The 14,114-nt window shown below is 29.1% G+C and overlaps 1 protein-coding gene across 1 annotated transcript; it reads left to right on the forward strand.

Annotated features, from left to right (window-relative positions):
• Window positions 1-5,694: 5,694 nt before the first annotated feature.
• On the forward strand, window positions 5,695-8,871 carry LOC117933369. Its single transcript, XM_034854731.1, has 5 exons — window positions 5,695-6,223; window positions 6,434-6,583; window positions 6,735-6,791; window positions 7,048-7,661; window positions 8,028-8,871. The coding sequence occupies exons 1-5, from the start codon at window positions 5,695-5,697 to the stop codon at window positions 8,748-8,750; spliced, it is 2,073 nt and encodes a 690-aa protein (XP_034710622.1). The 3' UTR covers window positions 8,751-8,871.
• The last annotated feature ends 5,243 nt before the right edge of the window (window positions 8,872-14,114 follow it).

The following is a 14,114-nucleotide window of genomic DNA, read 5'->3' on the forward strand; positions in this document are numbered from 1 at the left end:
ATCTTGCCCTCTTCAATTCCATTTCTCTTTTGTCACTCAATTCAAAAATTATCTTGAAATATCTCAAAAACTTCATAAAAATCATTAATATGTCTTGCAAGGACAATCATGTATTACTTGGGCATATTAGACATAATTACTATTAAAAAAAATATGAAATTTATAAGAATTATTATTTAAAATATGTTGTTTTTAGGTAATAATCAGTCAAACACAATGAAGCAATCATCAGGAAATTCAATACTATGGGTTGAACAGGTTATTTGTTTCTAAGTAAAACCATATAAAAGTGCATGTGGAAAACATAGTAAAACAAGAACACCAATATAAAATGTCCATAGCAGCAGTAACAAAACAACAGTGGTGAAAAGCTACCACATACTTTGTCACTACACCCAAAATTAAGATCTTGAAATTATTTACTTAGTTTCTTTTAGCGCATTTATCTCTACTCCTAATTTTATTTTTTCTTTTATATATATATATATATATATATATATATATATATATATATATTTTAGTATGAAACTCATATTTGGTCGAAAAGATATATGAAGAAAAATGGACGAAATGATCCTAAACTTTTTTTTTCACAAAGATATACCACAAATACAACAAAAAACACATCTCTATAGATCATTGCCTCAAAATCTATCTGACCTCTGGCTCTAACATCAGGCGGATAGAAGCAACGTATTTGGGAAAGAAGCTCTCTCACTTCAGGTTCAAATTTCTTCAATTCAGGCTATTTCTCAATCAGCTCCGCCTTACACGCTTCCATCCGCCTCAGGTTCTCATTTCCATGGTGATAAGGCCCAACAGCCAAAACAATAGGTCGCAAGGAATTCTCGTTGCCGCCAATAATGCCTATCGGAACCCTACGTATCAGAAGTTCCTCTTTCCGACGATCTTTCACTCTGAAATCCATTTTCAATTCTTTTTAAAAGTACTTTTAAAATTTTGTAATTTTTAGATTATAAATATTTTTTAAAAACACTAAAAAACACACTTAAGTTTTTAAATAATTTTTATTTTAAAAAATATAAATATTTTTTAAAATTACCTTAAAATTTGTTTTTTTATAATTATATATAAAAATCATTATTAAAAATTATTCTTTAAGAAATATTCTTGAAATTATTTCCAAACAACTCTTTAATTAATTTCTGACCATCCAACTAAATCAATAACCTTCAATAAATTACAAATCATACAATTGTCTTTTTATTGATTCCATACAACACAAATTTGACTGTTTCCGTTTTTGTTTTTGTTCAAATGTTGCCATTTCTTCTCTATTTGTTTGTTGAAATTTTAGTAACATATGGAGAATATAAGTAGAAAATTGAATAACAATTGAAGTATTTTTAAATTTCAAAATTTCTTCTAAAATAAAAATTATAGAATCCTTTAAGTTGTTTTCTTCTTAATATTTGGATTTTTTATATTTGAAAATTTGGATAATATGATTTTTTTTTAATTATATTTAAGAAAAAATTCTGCTATTTTTTGCAAAGTACAAAACTTAAGTTTGAAAAATTTTATTTTAACACTCTTAAAACTTGTCATATTCTTTAAACACTATTATTTAAAAAAAAAAATTGTATTAGAGTAAAAAGTGTGTTTTCAAACAATTGATATGAAAAAAAATTATAAAATATGAACTCAAATTTATAAAATACAAATTTTAAATAATTATTTAAAAATAATTAATATTTCATATATTTTTTTAGTTAAATGTATGCAACTATTCTGGTACTACTCTTCATGATATAAGTATTTAAATGATTCATAGTTTACAATTATTTTTATATGATGAAAACAAACTTCTACATTAATATTACTGAAAATAAGTATATCTCTCGCAGGCTGAGTTGAGACTTAAGGCTATAATATGGGCCTATTGGCCCAAAGCCCAATTGAGTCTGCTTGACAATTTCGGGCCAAAGCTTAGCCCGAGCTCGATTCTTAGCCCATCCAAATGTCTGTGCATCTAAAACCTTCTCAGGCCAGGCTTGGACTGATATTTTGAGCCTACAGGTGTCAAGCTTTAGCCTGTTGGCACAAAGCCCAGCCAATTTCAGGCCACCGCTAGGTCCGATCTGCAGCTCAGCCCAGTCCAACTCAATCGCTGCAATAGCTAATCACGAACACATAAAAAAACATATGGTTTTTTTGGCAACCGGTTTCAAGAACAATTTTTTTATTCTCTAAAAGAAAAAAAAGACAAGAAAACAGTTTGGAAATTGAAAAATTGTTATTATTATTTTTTTTCTAAAAATAGAAATAAAATATAAGATATATTCAGATTACATTTTTTAATTATTTTTAGTTGTTTTCATTTGTTTTTTGAGAACTATTATAAAATAAATTATAAAAATATGTAAAATAATTTAAAATAAAATGTTAAATATAAAAATTATTTTTAAAATATATTTAAAAATATTAAAAATAGGTTAAAAATATTTCAAAATTCTCAAACAGACTTTTATTCTCCAAAATATCAAAGAACATTTTCAAAAATTGTTTTTCAAAATTGTTTTCAAGAACAATAATCAAAGAGAGCCATAGTGATTTATCCCATGTGAAGAAAAAAACTTTAAATTAAAAAATTTGTTTAATATTTTCTAGTAAACTCACATTTAATTAAATTTCTATTAAAATTATCCTAAATTCTTATTTAAAATAATTCAAATCTCTTTAATGAAACTTTTTTGTGTGACCTACCTTTCGAATACAAAAAAGTTATTAAAATTTTTTAAAATCAAATTTATGATAAATCATTTTTTATTTCATTTTATTTTGTGAAAAATTCCTTTAAAAATTTAGTTGACATTTTATTCTTACTATTTTATTTTTCAATCACTAAGATTATTGAAACTTATATTTATAATTAATTTTATTAAATCAAATTTCATAAAATGTTTAAAACCTTTTTATTGAAAATTTTAGATATTTTGATAGTTAGCAATTTATATTATGTGCTTAACTAGGCAAATTAATTAATTTTTATTTTTTACAACATTTACTAATAATATTACGATGATTTGAGCTTATCAATAACAAAATATGCAAACCTTTTAAAATAATAAAAATATGTTAATATTTAATTAATTCAAATTTTGTTTTAAATGTTGCCCCTTTATATGTAAGGTTTTTCTAAAATTGCCTATAAAAATTATTGGTCCAAAATTTAGTTTGTTTTCATGCTATTGAATGATCAGAATAACATTTTGTTTATTACTTTCATTAAAAGTTGAATTTCAAAGAAAATTTGTGATTTTATCACGACAATCTCGCATTGGAACGAAAGAAATGAAAAGTTTATTTGCGTCACAATATCATCATAATGAACTTTCGAATCATAGGATGATCAAGTGCTAATTAGGCTTCGATTCAAAGTGACATAAGCCACTAAGATTCTCAAGAAATTTTTATAATTCGAAGTGCCAAACCAGTCATAGATTGTATAGCTACAAGCAAATTAATCTTCTCAATTTATAATTTATACCTTTAAAACTTCACAAATTAGCTAAGAAGAATAATCAGTTGTTGAGTTGTGGGTGAGTTGAGGCACCTGAACAATCAGTTGGATGCATTAGGGCTGGCCAAGTTTTGATTGCTCAGAGCTGAAAATTGAATGAATCTTGGTATATGAATATGTAGGGATCCTGGGTACGCAAATTTCCAGTCTCTTGGACCTCTCATCAATCCTATGAACACTGTAAATCAATTGTTTCGTTCAGAAGGGCCCTTGAAAAAAGAGTACAAGTGAAGATATCAACATCAACATCAAATGCCTTTGAAAGTACTTAGAAATTAGTTAATATGAATTCAAGTATTTGATGCATATAAAGGATACAAAACAAAAAGGGACTTTCATTCATCTAATTCCCTTCCGATCAATTCATATGCCATTTACTCAATTATTCGATCTTTAGTATACGGTGGTGTTTATTTTTTGGTTGAATAGAAAAAACCAATTATACAATGATAGATGAGTCCCTTGAAGAATCTGGGTTTAATTTGCTTCTGCTAAATGCCGATGGATTAGTTGCAAGATGTTGACGAGTTGTCATGTTGCAAAATGCTAAGTAATAATAGTAGTTATAAAATAACTAGAATAGACAATTTAAAAAAAAAAAAAACTGAATAAGAACACATAAATTTACATGGAAGATTCTAAATGAGAAAAACCATAGGCAAAGGAGAAAAAAATTCACTATATTAAAAGATTAGTACAAGATGGGAGAGTTACGAACGGCTATAGCAGAAATATAATCATCATAACCTTAAAACTATACATTATATATAAAAATTCTCATAATTATAGTTTCACTATATATATTGCATCACGAGCTTTTTGGATCAAACTAAATAAAATTCGGATCACCAAACTCTAACAATAGCAATATAAAGAATAAATGTCTTATCTTTACTTTGGAACTGGTCTTTACAATGCTCTTGATCACCATCTTTGTAAACTTTGTCCCCCATAAGCTTTAATATATGAATTTTCTCAAGTCTAGATATTATCCCATACCATGGGAAAAGGTTAATTTATGCCTGCTAGCTCTAAATTCTCCTCAATATTTTTAAATATTTCATTTGAAATTTCCTTGTTGGCTGCTTTTATCTAAATTGACCATTCAACATGAATGTTGATTTACATGTTCATAAAAGACTGTTATAAGAATATAATAATTCTTAAAGTATAATTTCTATGGCAAGCAATTAAATTTATTCTTCAACTATTAATAATTCTTTAAGAAAAATGTGCCATGCCGGGAATACAAATTTATTCTTTGATGATGAGCTTTCAACTTTTGGAAACAATCATTAATTAAATTTATTCTTTGATAGAAGAGTTTAATAAAAGAAAAAGTCATTGAAATATAATAATTCTTGAAGTACAACTTAATGGAAATGTTACTTTAATCATATGTAAAATGGAAAACATACAACATTTAAACTTTGTTAACCTTATCAAGAACAAAAGTATCATAGGAAAATAACATTTAAACTTTGTTGAGGGTATCAAGAACAAAAGTATCATATATGTACCACTAATAAAAGATACCGAGAAGAAAGATCTGTTAATTAAATTTATTCTTTGATAGAAGAGTTTAATAAAAGAAAAAGTCGTTGGAATATAATAATTCTTGAAGTACAACTTAACGGGAATGCTACTTTAATCATATGTAAAATGGAAAAGATACAAAACTTTGTTAACCTTATCAAGAACAAAAGTATCATAGGAAAATAACATTTAAACTTTGTTGAGGGTATCAAGAACAAAAGTAACCTTATCATGAATAAAAGTATCATAGGAAAATAACATTTAAACTTTGTTGAGGGTATCAAGAACAAAAGTATCATATATGTACCACTCCCCCCCCCCCCCCCCCTTGTTAACCTTATCAAGAACAAAAGTATCATAGGAAAATAACATTTAAACTTTGTTGAGGGTATCAAGAACAAAAGTAACCTTATCATGAATAAAAGTATCATAGGAAAATAACATTTAAACTTTGTTGAGGGTATCAAGAACAAAAGTATCATATATGTACCACTCCCCCCACCCACCCACAAAAAAAAAAAAAAAAAATTGAAAAAATCAACCATTTTGGTTCCAAACATTCAATCAATATATATATAAGCCTACTACTCGTCTTGGTCTCCAAACATTCTCCCATGTCGGCCTCCAGTGGTTCCAAACTAGACCACGAACTTAACCAACTTCTGTACCATGCCTTGCAAAATCAAAACGCCAAAGAAGTGATCCACCTCTGCCGGGAAGATCCGGATGGTTCATTGCACAAAACGAGTATACACAAGGACACTGTTCTTCATCTAGCCTGCTACTCCAAACAACGTGATCTTGCCCTTGAATTGGTTAGATTGTTGCCCAACAATCTTAACCAGCCCCTGACTGAAGTTAAAAACGATGTTGGAAACACGATACTCCACGAAGTAGCCACATCCAACCGGATGGCGGATGTGGCCGTGGAAATGTTGAAAAAAGAACCCATGTTGCTAAGTGCTCGTAATAGCTTGGGAGAGACGCCGCTCTTTCGAGCAGTCCGGTACGGGAAAATTCGTATGTTCAATCTTCTAGTGGACGAAGTTGATAAAGATCATGATCAGGAGCGTGGTAAAGAGCATTTCCAAAGTAAAGATAAGACATCTATTCTTCATATTGCTATTATTACTGAACATTTTGGTGAGTTCCACTAACCTCTTTTTTTTTTTTTTCAAAGCCTTCTTCTCTTTCACTCTAGCAATATTTTCTGCACATATTCTACATGTCTTTTTCTATATATGCATGTTTGCTTATTTTGCAAAAAAAAAAAAACAAAGATAATTTCTAGATTAATTTCCATACTTCATCCCTCTTTAATTTTTTTGAAAAAAAATAATAATTGGGAAACAGAGTTGGCAATGTTGATTGTGAGGAGGTACCCATATTTAATTGGCATGAAAGATGGTAACAACATGACAACTCTTCAACATCTTGCAACTAATCCATTGGCATTTCGAAGCGGATGCAAACATGGACTCTTCAAGGGACTCATCTATAATTGTATGATTCATCTAATTCCCTTCTCATCAATTTATATGCCATTTACTCAATCATATCATCTATAGTATGAGTCTCGCCTTTTGGAAAGGGATTTCATTACATTTATATACATTTATAACAGCCTAGAAATCATGCAAACAAGGTGTTTCAGGTATTCCAATCAAGAAAAAGACCATGGAAGGAAAAGATCTAAGGACCAAAAGCTCCGGTATGTACATTTCCTTTAGAAATGTTAATTTAATTGTTCTAATATCAAGTACGAAGTGGTATATATTCTAGCAACTAGCTAGTAGCTTAAACTGAAACAACAGTTTAATTTGACGATCCTATGTATGAATTTTGTTTTGGGCATAAGGCAGATAACTCCATGTCATTGACTAGCTGAAAAAGTTGAACACCTTTTTCTTTTGATTTTATTAATGATAATTATTTGTTTATTCATTTTTATTTTATTTTTTGAAAAGTTAAATGGTATTTGAAATTGCCCATTTGGGAAGAACTTGGACGTGAAAAGCAGAGACATGCTTATGCCTGGGAACTTGCCCAGGAGTTAATTAAAAACGATACTTCATGGGAGGTTACTGAAACTGCAGCACTTAATCAAGGTAAGCCTAATCAAGAGAAAAGCGATGGCTCGTCTGGGTCGTTGCTAGAAAGAGGAAGAGAAGGGCTCTGTATTGCCTCCCAACACCTAGAGGAAAATAAAGGACAATGCTGCAACGAGGAAAAAACTAAAACTTCCATGACAGGGATCAAGACTAATGAAACTCCATTATTTTTGGCAACAACTTGGAGTATTACAGAGCTTGTGAAAGAAATACTAGAGAAATATCCTCAGGCAGTTGAGCATGTTAACAAAAACGGAAGGAACATATTACATGTAGCCATTCAATACCGCCAAATGAAGATTTTTGATATGGTTACAAAGAATGATATGCTAGCAAGGAGGCTGTTGCGAGCCACAGACGCGCAAGGGAACTCCTTACTGCATACGGTTGCCGAAAATAGGAAAGGTCTTATCATGGAAAGTTCCCAAGGCCCCGCACTCGACTTGCAAGATCAGTTGCTCCTTTTTGAGGTGCATTTTCACTGTTCCATTTATAAAATTTGCAGCACACACTTGCATAAACCATAACCATAATGTTACTAAAGCCTCAACTCATTGGTTTAGAAACTCAGAGGGCCTGTTTGGTAACATTTTTTTTTTAAACGGTTGTTGAGAAATTTTAGTTAGAAAACTATTTAGAATAGCTTCCAAACAGACCGAACCCATAAATACCATTCATACAACATGGAAATGTTGTTAGGGTCCATGATCCAGTGGCTTGAGATGTACCCATGTTTTGATTTATTATGATCAATGATTTAGACTACTATACCAAAAAATACTGAAGACGTTTGAATTTGACTGTAGGTATTAACACTGCTCTTAATGTTTGTGCAGAAAGTGAAGAACTTAGTTAAATCCGATTTCTTCAGGCTCTTCAACCATAGGGACCAGACTGCTGAAGAGTTATTTGCTGAGAACTATTCTAAACTTCATGAGGATTCCAAAAAATGGCTAGAGGAAACCTCTAAAAATTGCACTATCGTGGCTGTTCTTATCGCCACTGTCGCCTTTGCTGCAGCCTACACTGTACCTGGAGGTAATCAAGAAAGCAGTGGTATTCCAGTCCTTCTCTCCAAACCCTTCTTCGTGGTTTTCACCTTGGGTGATGTAATCTCCCTTACTTTCGCTTTGACATCGGTAGTTTCGTTTCTCTCAATCCTCACATCACCATTTCGATTACAAGACTTCAAGTACTCTCTTCCTCAGAAACTGATGCTGGCTTTTACATTTTTAATCCTTTCTGTAACAATGATGATGGTGGCATTTGCTGCAACCATCATCCTCATGATCCATGAGAAGGAAAGTTGGACAAAAATTGCTCTATACTCGGTTGCATTCTTTCCAGTCCTCGTTTTTTCTCTCTCATATTCAAGTCTTTATGCATATCTGGTGAAGCGTTCGCACCTGTTGCAAATTATACAGAACATTTGTGCTACGTGTAAGGGTAATCGTCCGCATCGTAATGAATCCCGATGCATGAGTTCCTCCAACCATCCTGATGAATCTCACAGATCCAGTTCCAGGCGCCCTTCTACACCTCAAATTACTGAAGTTTGAAAGGTGGAAAAACCTCATAGGAACTCCTTATGGGCGAAAGAGACATCAATCAAAGGAGTGATTTCATTTGTTTTCCAACTACTGTTAAGAACTGCTATATCTATGTATGTTCAATTTACCTTGTTCTGAGAGTGAATTATGTGTTGTCAATGCTGTATGGTTTTAAATTTCATGAAATTAATAAGAGATGACTTAAGAATAAAATTATTCCATGTTTCTGCCTTCATTTGGGATACTATTCACTTGATAATTAATGCCTGATGATGATAGCAGTTTTGATGCAAGTGAGAGAAACAGAAGATGTCACCATTGAAATCCTGATGGATGGCTTCCATTGTTTGTTCAGAAGATAAGGAAGAACCTTCTTGGATATGGTGTCTTATTGATGAGAATGCTTAATTTTCAACCAGCTTTAATAGAACTTCATTTTACCAGGAAAAAAGAGAGATAATCACCTTGTTAAAAGGACACTACCCTCTCACCTCAGGTTCAAATTTCTTCACTTCAGGCGATTTCTCAATCAGCTCTCGCCTTACACGCTTCCGTCCGCCTCAGGTTCTCATTTCCATGGTGATAAGGCCCAACAGCCAAAGCAATAGGTCGAAAGGAGTTCTCGTTGCCGCCAATAATGCCTATCGGAACCCTACGTATCGCAGCAGAAGTTCCTCTTTCCGGCGATCGTTCAGCTCTGAAATCCATCTGCTGCTCCGCCATTGCCTTCGAACTCCCACAGAAAAATATATCCGCTACTTCCGTGGAATATTCAAAACTCCCCCAGCCTCATCGCGCCGTCGCCCCTGCCGGAATTTATATACTTAGTGGAGTAACAACACTGTGATTCACAGGTGCATGTGTACCCGAGTCACAGAATCATGCCAAGTCCGATTCTCTTCACGGTGCTTCAATTGTTGCAACTTAAAATTGCTCGGAGCACCACCATTTTCGCTCGATTTATTATTATTTTTTAAAAAGTTATTAAAAAATAAAATAAAAATATTATATTTTTTTCTAGATATAATCTTTTTATATTTTTACACCAAACTGATATTTTTAAAAACCAATAACTTGTTTGTTAGTGTGATTTAAAATTAGTTTTCTATTTTTCAAAATTTTTAATACTCTTTAACGATTGTTTTTTGAAAATAATTTTTAAAAAATAAATAGAGATTGTTTTTACTTATTTTTAAAAACAAAAAGAAAATATAGTTCCGTTTAGCCATGTTTTCTAAAACTTGTTTTTAAAAATTATTTTTAAATTAAAAAATAAAAACTCTTTTTAAAAACAAGACCAAACCCCCAAATTTACATTTCACATTTTGAATTATTTCTTGTAAAATAATTTAAAATTCGTAAACCTGTTGGCACAAAGCCCAGCCCAAACCTCTTCGAAATTTGGGGCAGCAGCTAGGCCCGATCTGCAGCTCAGCCCAGTCCAACTCAATCCTGTAATAAAAAAATGAAAAATGAAAAAAAAATACTAATTTATCCCATGATAAGAAAATTAATTTAAATTAAAAAAAAATCATTTAATATTTTATAGCAAACTCGTATTTAATTAAATTTCTACTAAAATTATCCTAAATTCTTATTTAAAATAATTTGAAATAATTCAAATCTCCTTAATTAAACCTTTTTGTGTGACCTACATTTCTAATACAAAAAATTATTAAAATTTTAAATTTTTTTAAAATAAAATTTATGATACATAAATTTTTATTTCAAATCTTTTTGCGAAAAATTCCTTTAAAAATTATTTGACATTTTCTTCTCCCTATTTTATTTTTCAATGACTAAGATTATTGAAACTTACATTTATAATTTTTTTTTTATCATAAAATGATTAAAACTTTTTTTTCTTTGAAAATTTTAGATATTTTGATTTTTAGCAATTTTTATTATGTGCTTAACTAGTTATCTAATCCTAATTGTAATTTATCAAATCCTACCTTGATATATATACATGTAATTTAGGGTTATAGCTATAACCGAAAAAATGCTTACAGGTCCGACACAAAGATCATTCTTTCAAATTATATAGAGTAGATGTTTTCGGTTTGAAATGAAATGAGAAAGAGAGGTATATGTGTTACAAATTAAATCATTGTAGCAAAATTTTAGGGTAACCATAATTAGTTTGGTCTAGGATTAGAGCTATAATAGACCTAGTAATGCATACAGTCATAGTTAATATGGTTTAACATTAAAATTGGTTCTTTCCGATTATAAGATAATAGGTCTTACATGGAAGCGAAATGGAAAAGAAAAGTTTATTTGTGTCACAATATCATCACAATGAATTTTCAAATCATACAACGATGAAGTGCCAATTAGACTTTTGATTCAGAGAGACATAAACCTAAATCACTCAAATTCGCAAGAAATTTTTGTAATTCAAAGTGCCAAACTAGTCATAGATTGTTTAGCTATAAGCAAATTAATCTTCTCCATTTATAATTTATACGTTTAAAACTTCACAAATTAACTAAGAAGAATGCAAGCTTGGAAAGACGAGAATGTTTCTAGAGGTGGTTTCCATCAAAATATTTCCTACCCTCGAAAAACACACATAAAAGAAAAGAAATATTGAAATTCTATACCTTGACTCTTTCAAAAGAAAAAAAAAACTAATATCATATATTTCTTCAAACTCATTTCACTTAAAAAAAAAAAAAAACTCATTTCATATATTTATAATAAAACCAAATATTAACAAATCATTTTCTTTAACTTTTTTTTTCTCTCTTTAGTACTTTTCAGAAACCAAATATAATTTTAATATATAAGGAACAATAATCATGTGAGTCTTTGTGTGGAATGAGAAATAGAGTAAACTCACGAGATGAAAAAAAAAAATTTATGGTTCACTCAATGAGAAAATCTGACTAAAAATAGAGCACATGTCAAAACCGATATCATTATATCCCATTGAACTACTATTTAATGTAAGTTAAAATTCAAGTTAATGAAGAATGAAATGCATCAAGTCTAATCTAAATGGCTTAAAAGTTGAACATGAATCTTGATATACAAGTTCATAAAAGTAGAAGATTAAAGGAATATAATAAAGCTTGAACTACAAACATGGAGAACCTATCTTTTTCATGAAATTCTAATAGCATTTTGCTTTGTTAATCTTATCATGCAATCAAAGAAGCCCTAGCCCTAACAATGCACACATGTTTTCAATATCCATGGAAGTAAATATATCTTATTTGAATCTTTTTATTAAAAAAAATTCACATTCACTTAGCCCCATTACCTCCTAAACATATAATTTAAGAGTATGATAATGTGTAAAACTAGAGACTCAAAGCTACTTATGAACTCGATCTCCTAAGCATATAATTTAAGGCATAATTATGTCAAAACTAGGGATTTGGTGATGCAAATTAGAGAAGAGTACAATTTATATATTAAAAATAAAAAAATATAAATTAATGATTGATCGAGTTTATTAAGTATAATTTTTTTATTATTAGAAAGATGCTATTCTTTCATTTGATCTAAATTTTGACCAATATTTTAATATCTTCATTAAAACTAAATATATCTTTTAATTTTGAAATTCGAGTAATTTTTTTATTGTATATTTAACCCGAATTGATTAAAAGTTGAACATGCATTTATTTGCAAGTTTATAAAAACATAGGGTATAAGAATATAATTATTCTTGAAGTACAACTTCTTGACTATGCAACCTTGTTCTCTTGTGATTTACTTTAATTTTCTCAACTAACCAAAAAAGGAAGACAAGTATAAACTTTGTTAACCTTGTGAAGTAAGCAAGGAATTATTCAACCAACATGCATATTTTTGAAGTCAATACCCACATTTTTAAAGTGCAACATAAATTTTGATGCACAAATTTATAAAAAGTAGAAAATCATCAAAACATATGAAGTATAACTATTATTGGTATGAAACTTTATATTTTGACTATTAGCTTAGTTTTATTATAAATTAATCTAAAAAGGAAGACACCATTAATCAAAATATTTTTAATCTTATCCCAATACACATATTTTTAAAATTGAAACGTTGACTGACTTAAAAAAAAAAAAAAGAATCCATTCAAGTGTAATCGAAACTTTTATCAATATCATTTTCAATATCTACAATGAGTAAATGCGTACATTTTTTAATTCATTAACCAAAATCTTCTTACTCTCTTTTTTCTTTCGATCACAAACTTTACAAATGCATGCTCATGTATTAAAAGTTCAATATGAATCTTGACATACAAGTTTATGAAAGTTGAATACTATAGGAATATAATAATTCTTGAAATACAAGGTTGAACTTTGTTAACTTTGTAAGCAAGCAAAGAATTGGCATGTCAATGTCAAAATGTTCACCACATTCATGAAAAAAAAAAAAAAAAGAAGGATTTTAGCTAATAATTTAACTACTAGCTATCTTATGCACATTGAAATTAGAAAAGAAAAGGGGTTAAAATTTAATACGACTATTTTTCATTATTATATAAATAATACATTTTTTAGGGTTGTGAAGGTTTCACAAATATGGTACACACATAAATAAAGGATATGGTATATCAAATATTGTAATAGGAGAAAATTAATTTCTAATTTGTAATTTTTTTTTATTGTAGGATGTATAACAAATTTTGTTACTTTATTTGAGCAATCAAGCAATTCAAGACTAAGCATATTGTATCCTTGTATTTTTTCACTTATAGTTGAAGCACACAGTGCATTTTACCCTCTTGTAATAACTAAACCCTGGTTTGAAATAGTTTTATTTATTTTTATTTTTGAAGATAAAATCATAATTTTCGAATGATAATATTAGATTATGTTTGATAATTGTTTTTTAAAATAGTTTTTGATTCTTTGGAGAAAAATAGGAAAACTTTTTGGTAATTAGAAATCAGAAAATATGAAATAATTTTATCATCTTACAAATAAAACACATGTTATTTTCAAAAATATTTTTTAATTGTTTTTTATTGTTTTTTTATAACTACTTTAAAAAATAATTATACAATTATAGATAATAATTAAAAATAAAGTATCATATATAAAAATTATTTTTAAAAAGAATATTACCTGTTTCAAACAAATATTTGTTCTGCAAAACATCATATAATGATTTTCAAAAATTATTTTCAAAAATTATTTTCAAAAATCGTTTTTAAGATTTGATTTCAAGAACACTTCTTAAAAATAATCTAATTATTATTGTAAAAGTTTTAGTAAATATAAAATAATTTCATGTTTCTAATAAAATTAACCTAAAAGCTTTATTGAATATTGAAAGGAGAATTTTGGCTCCTTGAAGGCCAATTCAAACCACAATAAATATCAATTTAAAGACTAAACATTTATATAAGCATCCATTGTT

Source organism: Vitis riparia, chromosome 16, assembly GCF_004353265.1.
Source record: "Vitis riparia cultivar Riparia Gloire de Montpellier isolate 1030 chromosome 16, EGFV_Vit.rip_1.0, whole genome shotgun sequence".
In the NCBI taxonomy this organism is placed as follows: Eukaryota; Viridiplantae; Streptophyta; class Magnoliopsida; order Vitales; family Vitaceae; genus Vitis; species Vitis riparia.

Coding starts and splice junctions, on each gene's coding strand:
- LOC117933369 (XM_034854731.1), top strand. CDS start 5,695: ATGTCGGCCTCCAGTGGTTCCAAACTAGACCACGAACTTAACCAACTT. Junction 6,584..6,734: donor CAAGGGACTCATCTATAATT/GTATGATTCATC, acceptor AAGGTGTTTCAG/GTATTCCAATCAAGAAAAAG. Junction 7,662..8,027: donor ATCAGTTGCTCCTTTTTGAG/GTGCATTTTCAC, acceptor ATGTTTGTGCAG/AAAGTGAAGAACTTAGTTAA.